This window comes from Mustela erminea, chromosome 2, assembly GCF_009829155.1.
Source record: "Mustela erminea isolate mMusErm1 chromosome 2, mMusErm1.Pri, whole genome shotgun sequence".
Lineage (NCBI taxonomy): Eukaryota > Metazoa > Chordata > Mammalia > Carnivora > Mustelidae > Mustela > Mustela erminea.
In genome coordinates this window covers 65,889,040-65,908,048 of record NC_045615.1, presented here as the reverse complement: position 1 = coordinate 65,908,048, position 19,009 = coordinate 65,889,040, and the positions used below count along the sequence as shown (strand labels likewise).

General features: G+C 37.7%; 1 protein-coding gene across 15 annotated transcripts in view; it reads left to right on the top strand.

The window, feature by feature from the left end:
• Positions 1-19,009, top strand: part of COL25A1 (collagen type XXV alpha 1 chain) — a 463,262-nt gene that overhangs the window by 372,299 nt on the left and 71,954 nt on the right. For all 15 annotated transcript variants that reach the window (XM_032333117.1, XM_032333109.1, XM_032333114.1 and 12 more), the window contains 5 exons: positions 5,166-5,219; positions 7,314-7,340; positions 9,763-9,807; positions 17,776-17,808; positions 18,254-18,289. In XM_032333117.1, coding sequence (XP_032189008.1) covers positions 5,166-5,219; positions 7,314-7,340; positions 9,763-9,807; positions 17,776-17,808; positions 18,254-18,289 — 195 coding nt within the window. The remainder of the gene's footprint in view (positions 1-5,165; positions 5,220-7,313; positions 7,341-9,762; positions 9,808-17,775; positions 17,809-18,253; positions 18,290-19,009) is intronic.

The window sequence follows — 19,009 nt, the reverse complement described above, 5'->3', positions numbered from 1 at the left end:
CAGTGCTTCCAATGAATCTTCCTCTACCAGGTGTTACTTACCCAACTGCTTCTAAAGCCGCCGAGGCCCCCAAGTCTCATGAAAGGACACACACTCCCCACTATGGCTGCCTGCAGAAGGCGTCTAAAAGCCAGTCCTGCTTACCCTGCAAGTCACTGAGATCTGGCAGGAGAAAAAGCACACTCAGTGTTTCATTTAGGTGTCAGTGACCATTAGTCTTTATTTTATTACGTGAGTATACCAACACCCCCAACTCCAGAGGCAGGAGAGCAACCCTAAGACTGATACCATATTCACAGCGTAGGGAATCTAGTCAGTGATATTAAAACAACATATAGTGACAGGTGGTAGCTACGCTCGTGCTGACCATAGAGTAATGTATAGGGAAGTGGAATCACTATGCTGTCCATCTGAAACTAATGTGAAATTGGGTGTCAATTATACTCAAGTAAAAAATTTGAAAAATAAAAATAAATAAGCCTAAGGGAGAGTTGAAAAGCCCAAGGTGGGGTGGGAGGGAGACCAACACCGTATTCTGCTCAATATCACTCTTTCCATGCACTGATGGTTCATCTTCCTTGTAGCTATTTCCCTCTTCTGTTTGGATGAGTTCTTTTTGAAAATGCAGCCCTTAAACAAAATTGGTTTTGACAAGTGAATGTAAAATTATATGATGCTAAAAATTTTAAGCTCCAACTCATTGTAAATTCGCATTGTCAGAATAGAAAACAGTTGCCCTCAGGCAAGTGCTATTACCTCTCAATGACCTATTTCCCTTTGGCAGTCAATTTCGTAAGACAACCACACTCCTTCCTCTCTTTCAGCATTCTTTCAGGTTGCCCCAGATTAGCGTTAGTGGTACCTGAAACCATTGTAAAAATCTCGAGTGATGTCTTATATTAGAGTTGGAAAGAGCTAAAGAGTGTTTGGTTTGAGGGAGAGAGAAGGGAGGGAAGGAAGGAAGAAAGAAAAGAAAATAGCAAGACCGTTTCCTAAAAGCCAATCCAACTTATTTTTAGCTTAAATACGCACATCATCGTTTGTGAGTAATAGACAGGGAATGCTTTAGAATTTAAACTATTAGAGAGAAAACCTTATCAATCTAAATCTTAAGTTAGCTGTTGTTTTTCATTATTACTATCTTTGGAATATCCTTCAGTACTTGTGAAATGCAATCAGAAATTGATGGACAGATTCTATAACAAATAGGAAACTAACTCTCTACACATTAGAAACCTGTCATTTTTTTGTTTATACTTTTCTGATTTTTTTCATATGTATATTTTTAATACATTATGTAGTAATGTAATATTGTAACTTTATTTGAAGGGGACTCATAGTATTTTACGCTCATACACCAGAAAATATTAATACACAACATGACATATGGTTCATTCTTCTTCATTCATTTTTTTTGATTTGTGTCTCTTTATTTCATGAAATGCAAGAAAACTTCATTCAAAGCAAAAAATTCTCTGACCTTAATTAGATGTCCTCTTAAGTTATTTTTGTACGTATTGTTTTTTTCTGGCTCAAAAGTCAGCTCTTTGGTCACAGGTGCCTGTCATATGTATTTCATCTTTATATCCCACGAAACATGCAGTCTAGAGTAGAACAGGTAGAAAATTCTCACTAAATGTTAGTTGAATGAATTGATGCCTTCCAGAATCCCACATCTTGGACTTGGAGCTCAGAGTTACACAGCATTTCATCCTTAACATTCCTTTCCCACACCTTTCCCAATTCCTTCCCAAAACTAAGGTTGGATAGTAGCAGAATGCTCCATAGCCTCCTAATCTAAGTTTGAATATATTCTTCTTCTTCTTTTTTAAGATTTTATTTATTTATTTGACAGAGATCACGAGTAGGCAGAGAGGCAGGCAGAGAGAGAGGGGGAAGCAGGCTCCTGCTGAGCAGAGAGCCCAGTGCGGGGCTCGATTCCAGGACCCTAAGATCATGACCTAAGCTGAAGGCAGAGGCTTTAACCCACTGAGCCACCCAGGTGCCCCTGAGTATATTCTTCTTGATAAAACTTATTAGAAAGGTAAAATGCTGTGAGTCACTTTCTCACATTTCTTTTTATCTTCCTTTGGTTCATTCAAGAAACAGCTTTATTCACTTTTAGCTTTAAAATTTTGTGAGATACCTATTGAAATGATAAACAAACATACAAAAATGTAACCTTACAAGTGATAAATGTAAAACTGGGCAACAGTAAACTCTCATTTGTGCTTGGTAATATTACCCCCAAATAATTAAAATTGTGATATCCAATGCCGATGAAGTTGTGAAAAAGTAACCCAGAGTGGGGACCTATTGAAGCAGATAAAACTTGAATCCTTTGGAAGACAATTTAGAAATATTTACAGAGGTGGGTGTTTTAGTTTATCTTTAATAGCAGAGACTGGCAACAACCAAGTGTTTAAATGTTTGGGACAGACTAAACATATGATCATACCGGACTTTGATAGATGATAAACTATTCACAAGACAATCATGAATACCATGTGAAAACAAATACTAGGTATTAGTATCAAATATCAATAGTATCAAATAATAAGAAATCAGAATGTCAAACTATGTAATAAGCTTGCAATTGCTTGAAAACATGTAAGTATAAATAAAAAAGACTAGAAGGAAACAGGACAAGAAGAAAACTATTATTATAGGGTGATAGAATCCTAGGTGCATTTTTTGTTTTGTATAATGTTAAAAGATTATTTTAACAGTATATAAAAATTTTAAAACGGGATCACGTTTTAGTCCCTCGGTGTTCATATATTAAGGAGGATGTTAACCAGATACCTAAACAACGTCTCTCTTCCTTGCTTCAAAAATCTCAGCATGTACTTTGTTCAGTTCCAGGGGCTTAACTATTTTTTTATTATTATTCTGGCTACCATGGTTATTCTTTGAAAGTCTAAACAAAGTTCGTATTGTTTCCTGGCAGCATCTCTTGTTTGCATTAAACCATGAGTTATGATATTAGTGCATCCTGTTGTGGATTCTTTGAAGAAAGCAGACATGATAGCTCTTCTGTTGCTGAGTAAATGACAGTCCTTTTTCGGGATCTATTATATTTCTGAGTTCTTACTCTTTGTGATGTGCAAGTGGCCAGTCAAAAATTTCCTATAATAGCCATTGCTCTTCTGTCAGCATTTTTGCCATTTATCCACGGAAAGTACAAGAGTTACAATTATAGTGTAACTGTATTTACAAAGCAGAATTTCTTCCAGGAAATTAATATAATCCAGGATAGTAGTAAAATATTTTTTGCTTTTCTGGAAGGATAACATAAGCTTCCTATTCTTAGTTTACCTGGATTTATATAAAGATATAAATCATCTTTATATAAGCTATAATTCATTCAGGTTTCTATACATTCTGAAAGGTCACTTTTTTTCTTTTTTTCTTTTAAAAATTTTATTTACTCACTTGACAGACAGAGATCACAAGTAGGCACAGAGGCAGGCAGAAAGAGAGGGGGAAGCAGGCTTCCCGCTGAGTAGAGAGCCTGATGTGGGGCTCCATCCTAGGACCCTGGGATCATGACCCGAACGGAAGGCAGAGGTATCCCACTGAGCCACCCAGGCGCCCCCCGAAAGGTCATGTATAAGTGAGGAGTATAAACCAGAGGATAATGAGGATGGAAATACTTCCATGTATTCTCTCCCAGTATTTAGATGCTTTCATTCATTCTGGAATGCATCGTACTGTTAAGAGCACAACCTCTTAAGTTAGATCATGAGAGTTCAAATCTTGGCTAGAGTTGTGTAAGTCTAGAAGTTGCTGAAGCCCTCTGTGCCTTAATTTCTTCATCTGTTAAATAGAGATAAAGGTAGTACTTACCTCATAGAAATTGGTGAGAATTAAATGAATTAATGAATGTAAAGTTCCTGGCATTTAAAAATGGTAGTTATCATTATTAATGTGCATTTTTTTAAGCTGAGAGTACAAATATTGAAGTGCAATCTCTGCCCTGTAGGGGACTTAGAAAACATGCTTAAAAATCAACTAAGCTGGGCGCCTGGGTGGCTCAGTCGTTAAGCGTCTGTCTTTGGCTCAGGTGGTGATCTCAAGGTCTTGGGATTGAGCCCCGCATTGGGCTCCCTGCTCAACAGGAAGCCGGCTTCTCCCTCTGCCCCTCCCCCTGCTTGTGTTCTGTCTCTCTCTGCGTCTCTCTTTGTCAAATAAATAAATAAAACCTTTTAAAAAAATCAACTAAGTTTGCTGCAAACCTAAAACTGCTCTAAAATAAAGTTTGGGTTTTTTTTTAATCAACTAATAACTTTACTACCCTCACTGGAAAGAAGAAAGCTGTCTCATCACTGGTGCACACTGTAAAGGGCTTTGGGAATGTTCTTAAATGAAATGGAATTCTATTTGATATGACTTGGAGCCACATGGAAGAATCAAGAGTCACAGTATCTTATCCTTGCTGCTGGGCACTTCATGACTTCTCATTTTTGGAAAACAACTGCTGGTTCAGAGCCTAGGAAAACTGTTACACAGTCTCTTTTTTCTGAGATGGGAAATTTTTCTGACCTAGTAACCATCATCTTTCTCCCAAATGCCTATCACTCAATAGGACAATGAGAACCACAGCTCTGAATGTCTTATTCTAATTATTTTTGCAGTGAAATTGAGAAGAGAAACCAAAGCCATTTTGACTTTTGACTTTTGTGTCAAATGTGTCTAATTTTGTTGGTGTTCAAAGATATGTGTGTTCTTTAAGCTAAAGATTTAGAAATGCTCATTTGATTAAGTCTCATAAATGTAATGATTTGGTCCTTATTTTCCTGAGTTGATGAACCACTTGCAAGTTCTCCATCGAGAGAGCTTGTGTTTTCAGATGTCTTTAACTCATTCCACAGATATTTATTTATTGCCTACAAGGTACCCAGCACCATGCTAGATACTCATTTCTGTCGGTAAGTTGCTTCAGCTTTCTTAACGGAGAAAAGACTGAACAAAGGAAATTAACCCTGTTTATCCTTGGGCCCGAGTACATAGAATTTTGGACCAAATAAGCTAATTTGTATTTATACTAGTAGACACTTATTTTTCTACTTCCAGATCATTATTGGACAGCTGTATCCTCTAATGATCTATATAATGTATAGATTTTATGTATTTTATTTAATGGTGTCTATTTTTTTCATGAGGGTGATCCCGGGTTGCCTGGAGCAGTAGGACAAAATGGAATACCAGGGCCAAAGGTTAGTACAAGTGAAACCAAGCAGAATCATTTGAGATATGAGTTTTTATGAAATTGTAAGCTATAACAGTTTTTTATATCCCACTGGTGTTACTTGGATGGAATATTTGTTAATAGTATAACGTGCTGCCGAATAGCAGTTTGTGACTAATGACTAAATTATGTGTATGATTCTCATTAGCATTACAAATGCAAAAAAGCAAATAAGATACAATTGTCAAAATCTTTATTCTGGGATATTTCAATAACCTGAAAAAAAGCCCATATTTCAAATATGAGTCTTGTCATTTTGCCACTTCATAAGCATATTAAGTCGTAGGCCATGTTAATACTGCCTGAAATGTGCATAAAATTCACAAGATTTACTAAAGATGACTTTCACGGTGCCACTGTGGTCTTTCTGCAGTATTTGGTCACCTCCAACACATACAGAATATAACCAGTCAATAAGGCGAAGAGCAGAATAAAGAATGTGACATGTTTTGTTGTTTTTTTGAGATGTTTACTTTCTTAAAGTAATGTCTACACCCAATACGGGGCTCAAACTCACAATCCCTAGATGAAGAGTGGTACACTCTACTGGCTGAGCCAGCCAAGTGGCCCGAGATGTGGCATGTTTAAAATTTGAAAACGGATATGGTCTGAATTACTAAATAGGGAAAACTTGTAATGAGGTTTGGGGGAGGTTGCAGATTTTCTTTTCTTTTCTTTTTTTGAAGAACAAATGAATCTGTTAAATATAAAAAGACTGGGGACAGTTTAAACCAAGCAGGCAGACAAATTCCAAATCCTTTGATGAGTGAATATCCCTTGAAGTACATAACCAATGTCTAATCCCGTCAGCTGTGCGGGTGTATGTCTGTACCCACAGATGCCTTGTCAGCTGATTTTACAGATCATATTGCTATTGACAGGCGCCTAGGACAGACCTAAAATTTATAGACCTGTCCTTTGTCCTGCAGGAGAGGAAAGAAAATATTCCTTCTGGGACTACGGCCATTCTCCTGTCTTTTCCCCCTCCCTTGCTCCATGCTAAAAAGCCAAATGATAAGAGTTAATGCTTAATCATGTTCTCAGTGCTAGTCTTCTGTTGCCTAGCAACCATCAGGATGGATGTTGAGCACTGAAAGGTGGCTTGAAATTCAGAAAGCCAAAGGGTCAGACTGAGTCCCAGCAACTGAAAAGAGTCTTGGCTCCAAACTGATTTTGAGGGATTTCTAATTTTAAAAAACACAATAATCATCTTGAGTCAATTTTTTTAAACAGCCTGATCTCATGGCAACACTTACTGATGCTTTTCATAAGAGGAATATTATCATGATGTGCATGATTTACTTTAGAGTTCTCCCACTCCATTGCCTGTGCCTTCCTAGGTAAAGTGAAAATAAGGATTCTCTTCAAAGCATAGTTTTGCCATTTTAGTCCTCATACTGTCCCAGTCATGATTTTGAATAAAGACATTCTCCTAAACTCATGTTGACTCTGCCCCATTCTGATCTCTTTCCTGAAGGTACCAGTGTTGCCCAAAATATACCTGACTTGGAACATGCAGGTTATCAGCAGGTTGAAGAGAGTCATGACACTCTTAAGGGGTCCAAAGTCAGGCCTGTGTTCACCATCATGTTTGAAGAGGATCGATCGATGGGGGAACTACACAGACTCTAGGCCACTAAAATAATCCATATGCTTGGGGCTGCTTTGAATAAAAGACCATGAAAGGATGTGCTAGTTCACCTTACTGATTCTGAGTTTGGGAGGAATAAAAACTTGAAAACTAAGAAGCTGCTCAAGTCATTGAATTGGTACCACATTGTTCTTAATGCCCCCCAAATGGTTTCTGGATGATAATCTTAAATACCTTTCTTTCATCTTTTAAAATCAAAGAATTAAGATCACATTTGATATTAATATCCATGCCCAATTCTTCAGGAAACTCATCTTGCAATTTGTTTTTAATATAGCAATTCTATGTTGGCAAAATAGAAAGTGTCGCATATAATTGACTTATTATGGTCAATATCTGATTTTGTTAGGTGGTGTTTAATTTGGTGTTTTAGAATTTAATGTGTCTCTCAATCTTTGTTCTTTTGCTCAGGGAGAACCTGGAGATCAAGGCGAAAAGGTAAGAATGATTCTGCCTGTAATCTCCCCCCACCCCCAAAGAGATATCAAACCTAACTGTATAGAAGAAGTATGGTTGACTAGCTAGCCGTAGATTCATAGATAGATCCACAGATAGATCCACAGTTGGATCCACAGATCCATAGATACAGAGAGATACAACAACCACTGTGCTTGTGAAACTGTTAATTAGTAGGAGAAAATAGTGTAATTCTTATGTATGGACAGAGGTTTGGATAAAAAGGTTTAAAGAAATGGAGGGAAAGGGAACAAATTTGAACATTCTATTTCAAGCTTCTAAATGGTATTCAGAAATTCCTAGGCCTGAAAAACTTGTTTTTACCTACTTTCTAATGCCACTCCAATGCTTTTCTAAGCATCTGTATCTCTCCTTACTGCTTCCTAGGTCACTAAGTTAACGAAATACAGATGTTTACCTGTAACAAAGACAATGGAAATTGCCCCACAAAGAATTCTTATAAAAAAGCAAAAAGAAACACAAAAGGAGGCGGAGTACCATATGTTAAATTTCTCACAGACGTCCTTCCTGAATACTTTTGGGGCATCCTGATTATTTTTAGACTCTCATTACATATCATGGTGCTAATTTTCCTGGTTCTCATGCTGTTTACTTTAATAATGCTTGAGACATGTGCTGCCTATGTAGGAAGCTCCAAAACATTACATCATGCTCCTCAGAAGTGATCTGAACGTTCTGATAAAGTAGTATCATCACTTCTAATCCTAAAAGAAGTACCCCTAAAGATCCAGCACACTTCTTGAATGTAACTGTATTTTTCAGCACTGTGAAGCAAAAATTAAAGACACTTATTTAAATGGAGGGAGAGCAAAGCAGAGGGAAAGGCTAGTCCAGCCCTTCACCTCGTGACCACTCTGAGTCAGTCCTCTTCATAAGAAAGTCTGTTGTGTCTGTTTTGTTTTTTTAATAAAGGGATTTCCAAGCAATCTTTTTAAAAGTATGCTAACAGGCTGCCTGTGAAAGGTTCCTCTTAAGAGACTATCGGTACATGTATTTGGCTTCCGACCAGTTCTTTGTAATTAACTTGAAATTAATTAGTCATCAGGTCACTCTTTTGTGTAGAAATTAAGGAGGGGAAAGGAGCAGGGCCAGCACATCCCAGGGACTCATCAGAGAGAGCAACTCAGGCTGCCGGGCTGCTGTGGTGTGTCCCCTGCCACAGACAAACGCCTGAGCAGGTTAGCTGCTTCTTTATCTGAAACAAGAAAAGGAAACAGAAAAAAGTAGAAGTCTCTCTCCTACATCTTTGCCTTCTTCCACGGAAACCATCATCAGTACTTGATGTCTTATGTAAAGGAAATTTTTAAATGCTGAATTGACCTCTTAGGAAGCTAAACAGAAGAAGGGCCTTCCAGCTTAGGGAATCTATGAACAATAAGGCATTGTTACCGCTAACGGCTATCATTAACAGTTTATGCTGCATCAGAAACTGGCCTACTTGTGTTGCACAAGCATAGTGTTTATTTCTTATAAACCCATAAAGCATTCTTCCCCTTCTGTTACACATGCGAAACGTGATGTAGGGGGGATTTCATCCGCCCAGTAGGTGCTGGAGCTGGGCTCAGTCTGTCCGGCGCCAAGGTCCATGATGTTTCCACTATAACATGCTACAAGACTTAAATGAAACAATTCAGCATTGAAGGAATCAAAGCATGGATAATGAGCAAATGACTTTTTTTTTTTTCTAACGCTTTGCTTTGTGGTAGAAAGGGGATGTCAGGGAGGGAATAAGCACAGGAAATCTAAAAAATAACCCAGAAAGCATAAACTCTCCAGTTTCTTTTACCAATAATTAAAAAAGAGAGAGCGTTCAAATAAAATACAGGGTGTTCAATGCACAGATGCAAAACACTTAGGTGCAGACAAATTAATCTTCCACCCGCAGTTTTGAGGGCTGTATCATGCACTTCTAAGCCCTGGAGATTTGATTTGAGCTGAACTTGAAGACATAGTAGGATTTACACAGAGAGGAGGGAAAGGGGAGGGCAGGAACTCAGGGGGGCAGGAAGGGCGGGAAGGATGGACAGGGAGTGCTGAGGCATGTGGCATATTGAGGGAATGGTCAGGAAAAAGCTTTCTTCAGGAGAAAAGAAATAATGTTAAGGAGGCTTTCGGTGCCAGAATGAGCTATTGGAATCAGAGAAAGTACTGCTTTCTGTTGATATCATAGAATAGTTTAAAACTGCTCAGCTATGTTCATTGTAATAAATTTTATTTGGACCACTTGATATCAGGCAGCTGCTGAAGTAAAAATACGTTAGCTCTGTAGAACATTTGCAACAGATTTTGATATATAGTGCACATGAAAGCAAACTCAAAGTAATGAAAGCTACTGTGTGTAATGTCACCGATATATTTCACCATATCACTTTCCCCCCCTTAGGGAGAAGCTGGAGAGCATGGCCCCAAAGGTGACACAGGCGAAAAGGTACAGTGTTGTGAAATATGAAAGAGTATGTGTATGAGCAAGAAATATTATTCCATGTATGTGAAAGTGGAAGATTTTGAGAAAGGTAAGTGAGTGGTAGTAGCTTAATAAGATAAGATGGGAAATAATTCTACAAGTTTAGAAAATATTTGAGGGCGCCTGGGTGGCTCAGTGTGTTAAGCCACTGCCTTCGGCTCAGGTCATGATCTCAGGGTCCTGGGATCGAGTCCCGCATCGGGCTCTCTGCTCAGCAGGGAGCCTGCTTCCTCCTCTCTCTCTCTCTCTGCCTACCTTTCCGTCTACTTGTGATCTCTCTCTGACAAATAAATAAATAAAATCTTTAAAAAAAAAAATATTTGAATATTAACTTGTAAAGGTGATCGTTCCACAAACTCCTAGCTACAAATTTAAATATTTTAAAAATAAAAGGATATGTCAGAAATTCTAGAAAATGTGTAGCCTCGTTTACAATAATATGGTCTTCAAAAAGAAACAATTTATTCATGTGTAAGTGGGGCACTCTCCACTCAAAGTTGTAAAATAAAATTTCTAGAGCGATTCCATTTGTTCCAATTTGGGGAGTGAACAAGTCACAGGATTGGGATGAGATATACAAGTTTGAAAGTAAATGTCATTTGATTAGAGCCTCTAGTGCAATCTTAAAAATTTACCTTCACTTGAAATCCACTAAATCCAAATATTTCGTCAGCCTTTGCATTGTTTTTTTTTTTTAATCTTTTAAATCGCTATTGGCATTTATATCACAGTGGTCTTATGACTCCTCTTCCTATCTCTTCTCATCACCCCCCTCCCCATCTATCATTATAGCTTCCTCTTGGCTTCATGCATCACAGATATCTCTGGCATAAAAAGGGTATTTTACATCACTTGTGCTGTAAAGAATTAAGAAAAAGATCTTTTAAGCAACTGAAATTAGAATAGTCAGATTTTCATGAAAATCAAGCTAAGTAATTGAGTGATAAAAAAAGATTTATTCATTTAAGCTTAGAGTTGAAGATAAAAATATTTTGCTTTGAAAATTATTACAGTACAGATGGGTAATGGTTAGTCGTAAAAGCATCCCCATAAAAAAGGAGAAATTTATCTTTCTCATTCTTATAAATATTAATGTAAATATGGCATGGATAATAGGAACGAATTAATGTCACCACGTTGTAGTTATATGTTTGTATTCGAGGAGCAGTCCAGAAATTAGAGTGGACCCTCAGTCTCTGGAAGACCGGGGTTTCCCACCCTCAGCATTATTGACATATTGGACCAGATAATTCTTTTTTACGGGGGCTGTTGAATGTTTAACATCATTCTTGGCCTGCTGCTGCTAGATACCACTAACTACGACAACCAAACCTATCTCTAGACATTGCCAAATGGCTCCTGGGGGACAATATCACTTCTAGTTGAGAACCATTGTTGTAGACCCGTTCTCTGTATCTGTCAAATCTAATTATCATGCTCCAATCAAATACGGCATGCATGAGCTTAATACTTAATAAGACTAATGATATACCTCGATCACTCTCAGAGTCAGAATTTCAAACACCAGCTATATAAATCTGGATGTTATATTTAACTCTCCTGTTTATACTTAAAACCAGAGGTCAGAAAACTTCCAATAAAGGGCCAGAAAATAAATATCTGAAGTTTTTGGGCCTTGTGGTCTTTGTCACAACTACTCAACGCTGTTGTTACAGTGTGACAGCAACCATTAACAATATATAAACAAATGAGTATGGCTGTGTTCCAATAAAACTTTATTTCTGGACACTGAAATGTTAATTTCATGGAATTTTCATATGTCATGAAGTATTATTGTTCTTTTTTTTTGAGCCATGTAAAAATGCAAAAACCATTCTTAGCACGTGGGCCACACATATGCTGGTGCTAGCTGGAGTTGGCCCACAGGCCTCAGTTGCCAGTCTCTGTGTAAAGAAAGGAGAGCAGTTTTTTCAACTGAGAAAAGTTTATGCCAAGTCTCAACTACACCTATGTGGATTTCTCCAGAAAATTTTATGCTTTGCAAGATGCATTTTTAAAGCTTTATTTTTGGAATGTAGGTCAATAATAGTTTCTTTAATCACACATTTTTTAATTTCAATTTTCCAGTCACAAAGCAACTTTTTTCTCTGAAAAGACCAAGTCTATCTCAAGGGAATATCGTTCTTAGTTTTTATTTTAATGCAAATCATTTACCATAACAACTCACACAGACTAACTCTCAATAAATGTTAGCTTTCTTACAACATGGAAATTGAAATCAACTGGGTAGGTTGTTTTCTTTTTTATCAAAAAGTTTTATTAGTCAACTGAAATTAAGTACCAGAAATGCTGCAGTTAAAACGGAAATCATTTTTATAAACTTTCAATGGGCCTAAACCGGGGATTGTAAATAGGAATCTGTAACATATAATATGTAATCTGACCTATAGCATTCATCCCGAGAATGCTGTAATTGGAATATAATTTTTGATGTGTTTTTTAAAACACTTCCTGCTTCTGTCATATAATTTGTTTCCAGTATGTTGGAAACACTCTTCTCATGGCCTTTGGGTTCAGTATGTGAAACTCATTCATCATTTACCAAGTTTGAGATGTAAAATAAAAAAACACTTTTTTTTTTTTCCCCTGTCATTGATGTAGTAAATTACGTCATTGACTGATTCACTGTAATAGGATTTTTTTTCCTTTTGATCCAACTCTGTGCCTTTGGATGGTAAAGTAATCGAAACCTTTCCAGACCGGTCATCTGGAAATGCTGTGGAACTGTAAAAACTACTAGGCTGGGTTTTGTCCACGGCGAGCAACTGTGCTATAATGTAGTCTTGCGAGTAACACGCCAAAGAATGATTTCAGTCATGTGTGGAGTTACTACGCAAAGGTTATGTTCTGCTCTTTGGAGCGTTACTCTCCTGACAAACGTAGTCATGGATTTGTTATCTCTTCCGAGCAACTTGAAAGTAGATGTTGGTGCAGCAAGCTGAATGGTTTGGTCACCCCACTCTATCATTCATAATTCAGTCTGCTGGACCTGACAGGTGCCTTCACTTTCTCTGGTCCCTCTTTTGTGTCCATTCCCAGAAACACACTGCCTTCTTGGTTTATGACTACATAGCATCATTGATTTGCATCCTCCGAGCCTTTTCTTTTCTGTTTTATTATGTTATGTTAGTCACCATACAGTGCTTCATTAGTTTTTGATGTAGTGTTCCATGATTCATTGTTTGCATATCAGAAGTCGCACCTGTATTTGGAGCTACCACCAAATTGTCTCTTCTTAAAATCCTGTGTGAAGATCTATCTCAGTGGGCCCCAGCAGCCCCGGTCAATGCAGGGCCTCTCTAACTCAGCACATGTGGTTGCCTCAGCTTAGAACACTCTTCCTGTCTGTCCACTCCTTCCTCCACTTTCTTTTCTTTAGATGACCTTTGTCTATAAGTCATTTCCTTTGGGCAGTCATTTCAGTCTTCTCCAGATTGGTTAGGTTACCTACTCTAGTCTCCCACAATACTCTTTAAAATCCCTTTCATAACCGTTATCACAGTTTATTGTAATTCCTTGTTTAGTTGGACATCCAGCTCATTGGGAAAGAAAAAACGCACAAATAAAGAGAAACTATATGATTCAGACTATTCCCAGCACCAGTCTAAGTTCCTGGCATATACTTGTAAGATAATAAATATTTATTGAATAAACAACCTGTTTTAAAAATTTTTGTTTTCCTTTAAACTGTTTTTTATCTCCATGGAATGGTAGAACTTTTTCCTGTAACGTGCATTTGTTTATCATGTCTTCTGCTATATACAGAGACACAGGATTTCCCAAGCATGAGAATCTCTTCCTATTCCAGATGTTTCTTATAAAAATGAAAAGAAAGGAAGAAAAAGATAGTATTTTTTTAATGCTTTTAATCGGTAATATTTTTTTTGTATATATTTTAGTACGTGGCTGTGATGAGCACAGGCCAAGGGCGGGGATTGTAACTGCATTGCTCCCCGATTTCACCCACCTCCCCCCATCCCTGCAAACAGAACATGGCTGGCACATAGTCCGTGCTCAACAAACACTTATCAAATGAATTAATAAATGATAGAAATGTCACCACATTCACTTGATTTATCCACTTAGACTTTATTAACACATACACAACATTATATACTAACTATTGTGTTTGAAAATAATCACACCCAAAACAGAAGCTCTGTGTTTGAATGATCACAAGTCAAATTCATTTACCTCAAGTGTCTTCTCAAAGGATTTTCCCATTCGTGACTTGCCCTGTGGAAATGTGTTTCTAGACCAGCCGACTTACGAAACGAAGAGTATACTTGAGACATAGTTGGATTTTTCCGCCTTTAATCCTGTATTCATTTTCATTTTTGGAGGAATGAAATAAGCACTGACGGTCTTATTTCCACAACTTGCAGGACTAGCCTTTAAAATGTTTAACTTATGACTGTCTTTCAGCAGTTGTCTTGCCACTTAAAAGTTATAAAAATTCCTCAAGATTTCACAGTCTAAGTTTTTAAAAAGAGAATTAAAATATCACTCATAGTCGCCTCAAATGAAACTGCTCCAATTTCCACAAGTAAATCAGCCTTTCAGGAAACTGTCTTTCTCTTCATCCGCTTCCTATAAGAACTAAATCTAGTCCTTAGTCTCATTGGTAGATTATCCAGCCACATTCCATTAAGACATTAAAATAAAAAGGTTTTAAACTGCAGTTAATACTAGCAACTTCCCTTTATTTTTAAGTTTACTGCAACGTTTATGCCCTGTTGTCAAAATGAAATAAACCAATAATTCTTATTCTAATAAAAAGAACATGACAATGGAATTTAGAAAGTCCAAAATTCACTTAATCTCTCGTTGGTTCAATTTCCTTATCTACTAAGTGAAAATGGTCATATATGCCCTATCTCATCAGAATTTTATGGGGTCTAAATGAGATGAGAGAAGGGACTTTGCAAAGTCAAAATTGCTTTTAGGAATACAAAGGTCTCCTTGTGCAAAATATTACAAACCAGATTCATTGGTGTTGATGGCTTTCAGATTTGATTTAGTAGAAATAAGTATTATTTTATTAGTCACATTTATTTCACTCCCCATTTGGAACTCAGCTGAATGTTAGTGATCAGAAAGAGAAGTCAGGAGAAGACAGTATTTAGGGCCCTTGTGTTTTATCATGTTTTAATTTTTCCTTGGGTAACAACAATTACAGACATCAAAGAAGCTCACATATGTGTCAGTTTCTTTAGTAAACTAATTCATGATTTCTTTCTCCTTCCCAAGTTCTTTTCCCCCTTCCTAAATTTTTTTCTCATTTTGATCCTTGACTGCTGACTTGTTTAAAACATTCTTTTTTGAGATTTGCTCATTCCTTTGCCATAGAGGTATTGAACAACTCCTATGGGCTAGGCACGGAATAAAAACAGGCACTGAATCTCTCCCTGTGTGGCTGATTGTTTGATGAAGGGACAGACAATGAATAAGCAGAAAACATAAATATGTAATTCTGAAGTGAGCTTTGCAGGACATGAACAGAGCTCAATGCTGGATGGGAGGAAGTTGTATGTGGGGGCGTGTGTCTGAAGTTGGTTGTTGATGGGTTCTTTGAAGCAAAGCCATATAAGCTGAGACCTCAAGAAAGAGAAGGTGCCAACCTGGGGAAGAGATGGGAAGAATTGGGTGAAGTGGACCAGTGCTCCATGGACAGAGGCCTGAGGCTTCATCTCTGTTTCTAAAAGAGGGTGATGAGCAACTTCCTAAATCCAGAACAGGGAACCAGATCCCTGGAGTTCCTTGAGCACTTGCATGCATATGACAACTGAAGAAATTCCAGTGTGTACCTTCCTTCTATGGCAATTCCTATTTTCTCAATAGCCTCAAGTAGTTAAGTTTTCTCCCTCTTTTTCTTTTTTTGTTTGGTTTTTTTTTTCCTTTTCTTTTTTTGCCTTGTAACATGTTTACGGGTTGGGGGTTAGAAGGAGCTTGAAAATCAAGGCCCTTTTGTTGCCCTATTTTAGAGATAGATGGGCACTAAGGATGGCACATGAGGTAATGAGCATGGGGTGTTATACGCAACTCATGAATCATTGAACACTACATCGGAAATTAATTATGTACTATATGTTGGCTAATTGAATTTAAATTAAAAAAAAAAAAAAGAAAGAAGCAACATTCTTAACTAACCTCCATATTCTTTTCCTCCAATCCCTCTCTGTGGATTTTATAGCACATTTACTTTGGGAATGTAGTCACCCTCTTGTGGTATCCCAATGGAGAACAGTGCCTTTTAGAAAGTCAATCAGAGAAAGATAATTATCATATGATCTCATTGATATGTGGAATTTAAAAAACAAAACAGAGGACCATAGGGAAAGGGAGGGAAAAATAAAACAAGATGAAATCAGAGAGGGAGACAAACCATAAGAGACTTTTCTTTTTAAAAAGATTTTATTTATTTATTTTAGAGAGAGAGTGAGAGAGCACACAGAGGGAGAAGCAGGGTCCCCACTGGCAGCCCTATGTGGGGTTTGACCCCAGGACCATGGGATCATGACCTGAGCCAAAGGTAGAGGTTTAACTGATTGAGCCACTCAGGAGCGCTCCCCCACTCCAAAGAGATTCTTAATCATAGAAAAACCAACTGAAGGTTGCTGGGGTGGGAGATGGGGTAACTGGGTAATGGACATTAAGGAGGGCACATGATGTAATGAGCACTGGGTATTATATAAATAAGACTGATGGGGGCACCTGGGTGGCTCAGTGCGTTAAAGCCTCTGCCTTCGGCTCGGGTCATGATCTCAGGGTCCGGGGATCGAGCCCCGCATCGGGCTCTCTGCTCAGCAGGGAGCCTGCTTCCTTTCCTCTCTCTCTGCCTCTCTGCCTCCCTGTGATTTCTGTCTGTCAAGATAAATAAAATCTTTTAAAAAAAAAAATAAGACTAATGAATCACTGAAGTCTACCTCTGAAACTAGTAATACACATTAATGAATTTAATTTAAATTAAAATACCTAAATAAATAAATGTTTGGTAGGAAAAAAAAAACAGTAAAAAATTAAGGAAAAAGAGGGCGCCTGGGTGGTTCAGTGGGTTAAGCCGCTGCCTTCGGCTCAGGTCATGATCTCAGGGTCCTGGGATCGAGTCCCGCATCGGGCTCTCTGCTCAGCAGGGAGCCTGCTTCCTCTTCTCTATCTTTCTCTCTGCCTGCCTCTCTGCCTACTTGTAATCTCTGTCAAATAAAATAAATAAAATCTTTAAGAAAAAAATTAAGGAAAAAGAAAAGAAAGCAGATTCTACCTCAAGATTTTCTCTCAGGTCTTACATATGTCCCTGCCACCTGAGAGTCATCCATCATCCTGTAATTTTCCAGTGACTGTGTCACAAAGAAATAAGTGTAAAGCTAGAGAAAATGTGCCGGTCGTAACTGTGACAGTACTTCGTGAGGAAAACAAACCGACCTGCTACGTGGCTTTTTCCAGCTCGACATCATTAACCCTTTGACTTCATCTGTTGAACCCTGACTTTCTGAAGACCGAGAGGGTCAAGGAGCTCCCAGTAACTGAGAGCCCATGACATTAATAAATTCCAGAAATAGAGAAAACCAAAATTCCAGATCTCCAAATTATAATTTATTACTTTAGAATGCCCTTTTAGCACTGTATCAAGGGAAGAGATATATATTTATATATTTCTGTTGACTTCAAGAAATATAGTCCTTAAGTACTTTGCATTCAAAATAAACCCGTGTTTTTAGAAAAGTGCATTGTTTACCTTGGAAATTGTTGACATCTTAACAGCTGACATGTTGGTGTGGTCTTATGGAGTATAGTTAGGTCCTGTTAGTCATGGGGCGCCTTTGAATGCCATGTTGATAATGGCTCTCGGTGTGTTTGTATGTTTCCTATTCTCATAACTTGTGGAATAATCTCTCATGGGTTTTGTTTTAGGGTGACCCTGGATCATCAGCTGCAGGAATTAAGGTAACTATAACTTTGTAAGTGTTTGTACCACAGGAGTTACAGCTCTGAATTTTATAAGCCTCTGCTTTCTCTTCTTTCATACCAGTTTTGATGGCTATGACTGTTTTTTATTCTTCTGTAATGAATGTAATGCTTCCAAACACAACACGGCGTATCTGCTGGAAATCTGATAAAGGCTTAAATAAGAGGTCCTGCCTTCACTTCTCTTTGCAGCTGGTTTTTACAAAAATGTGGATTTGTATGTGAGCTTTAGGTATGTTCACAGCAAAAAAAAAAAAAAAAAAAAATTCCTGTCTCTGGTGAGACATAGAGTAATAGAATAAAATGAATGAAATGCCTGTGATCAAGAAGGCTAGGCCATCTCTGTGAACTTGTCTAGAGGCCTAAAGATTTTGGAAAATTCTTGTAAGATTGTTTTTAACATCTTTGGTTTTCTTTCGGGCAGGGAGAACCTGGAGAATCTGGTCGCCCAGGACAAAAGGTAATACCTCTATTCTAGTGTGTTCTTTCTACTGCCTCATCTTTGCCATTTTTTATACCTACTATCCACGGTGTGATATGAAAACAATTGAAAAACAATGTAGTCTTCAAGCTTTGCATGCAGAATGCTATTGATTGTTTTGCATTGTGAAAGGGTTGAGGTGGACCATGGCAAAATATGAAGCACTATGTACGTGTAAAAAGATGTTTTATCAGCTAAGGTCTGCATATACTCAGCTGTCCGAGGCTAACAAAGATGAGTCAGGTTGGAATGCCAACAACTTATCTTGCATGTTTAAAGTCGCTCTGCATGTTTCTGTCATTCATGAGAAGAAATGAGTATTTACTAAACTTTTTCAATTGGGAATGAGAGCTTCTTATATTCCTTTTCCTTTCATTTCAAATACTTCCCTCCTGACATTTCTTATGTGAATTATGTCTCCCTATGCAGTGGGTGTTATGTTATACAAACCAGATTTGTTAATAAATGAAGTTTTAATTGGAGACACTAGCCAAGCACTTTAACTGATCTGTGAATGCATACATGAATTTTTTTGAATCATTTTTGCTTCACTTCAGTGATAAATTAGAGGATATGCAGTGATTATGTTTAGATTCATATTCTCATTTGAGTCTGAGGCAGGAAACAACTGTTAGCAGTTTATTGTCTGAGCATCTGGATATCAGTGCCCAGTGCTGTCAGACTTTAGGTAACAGATGT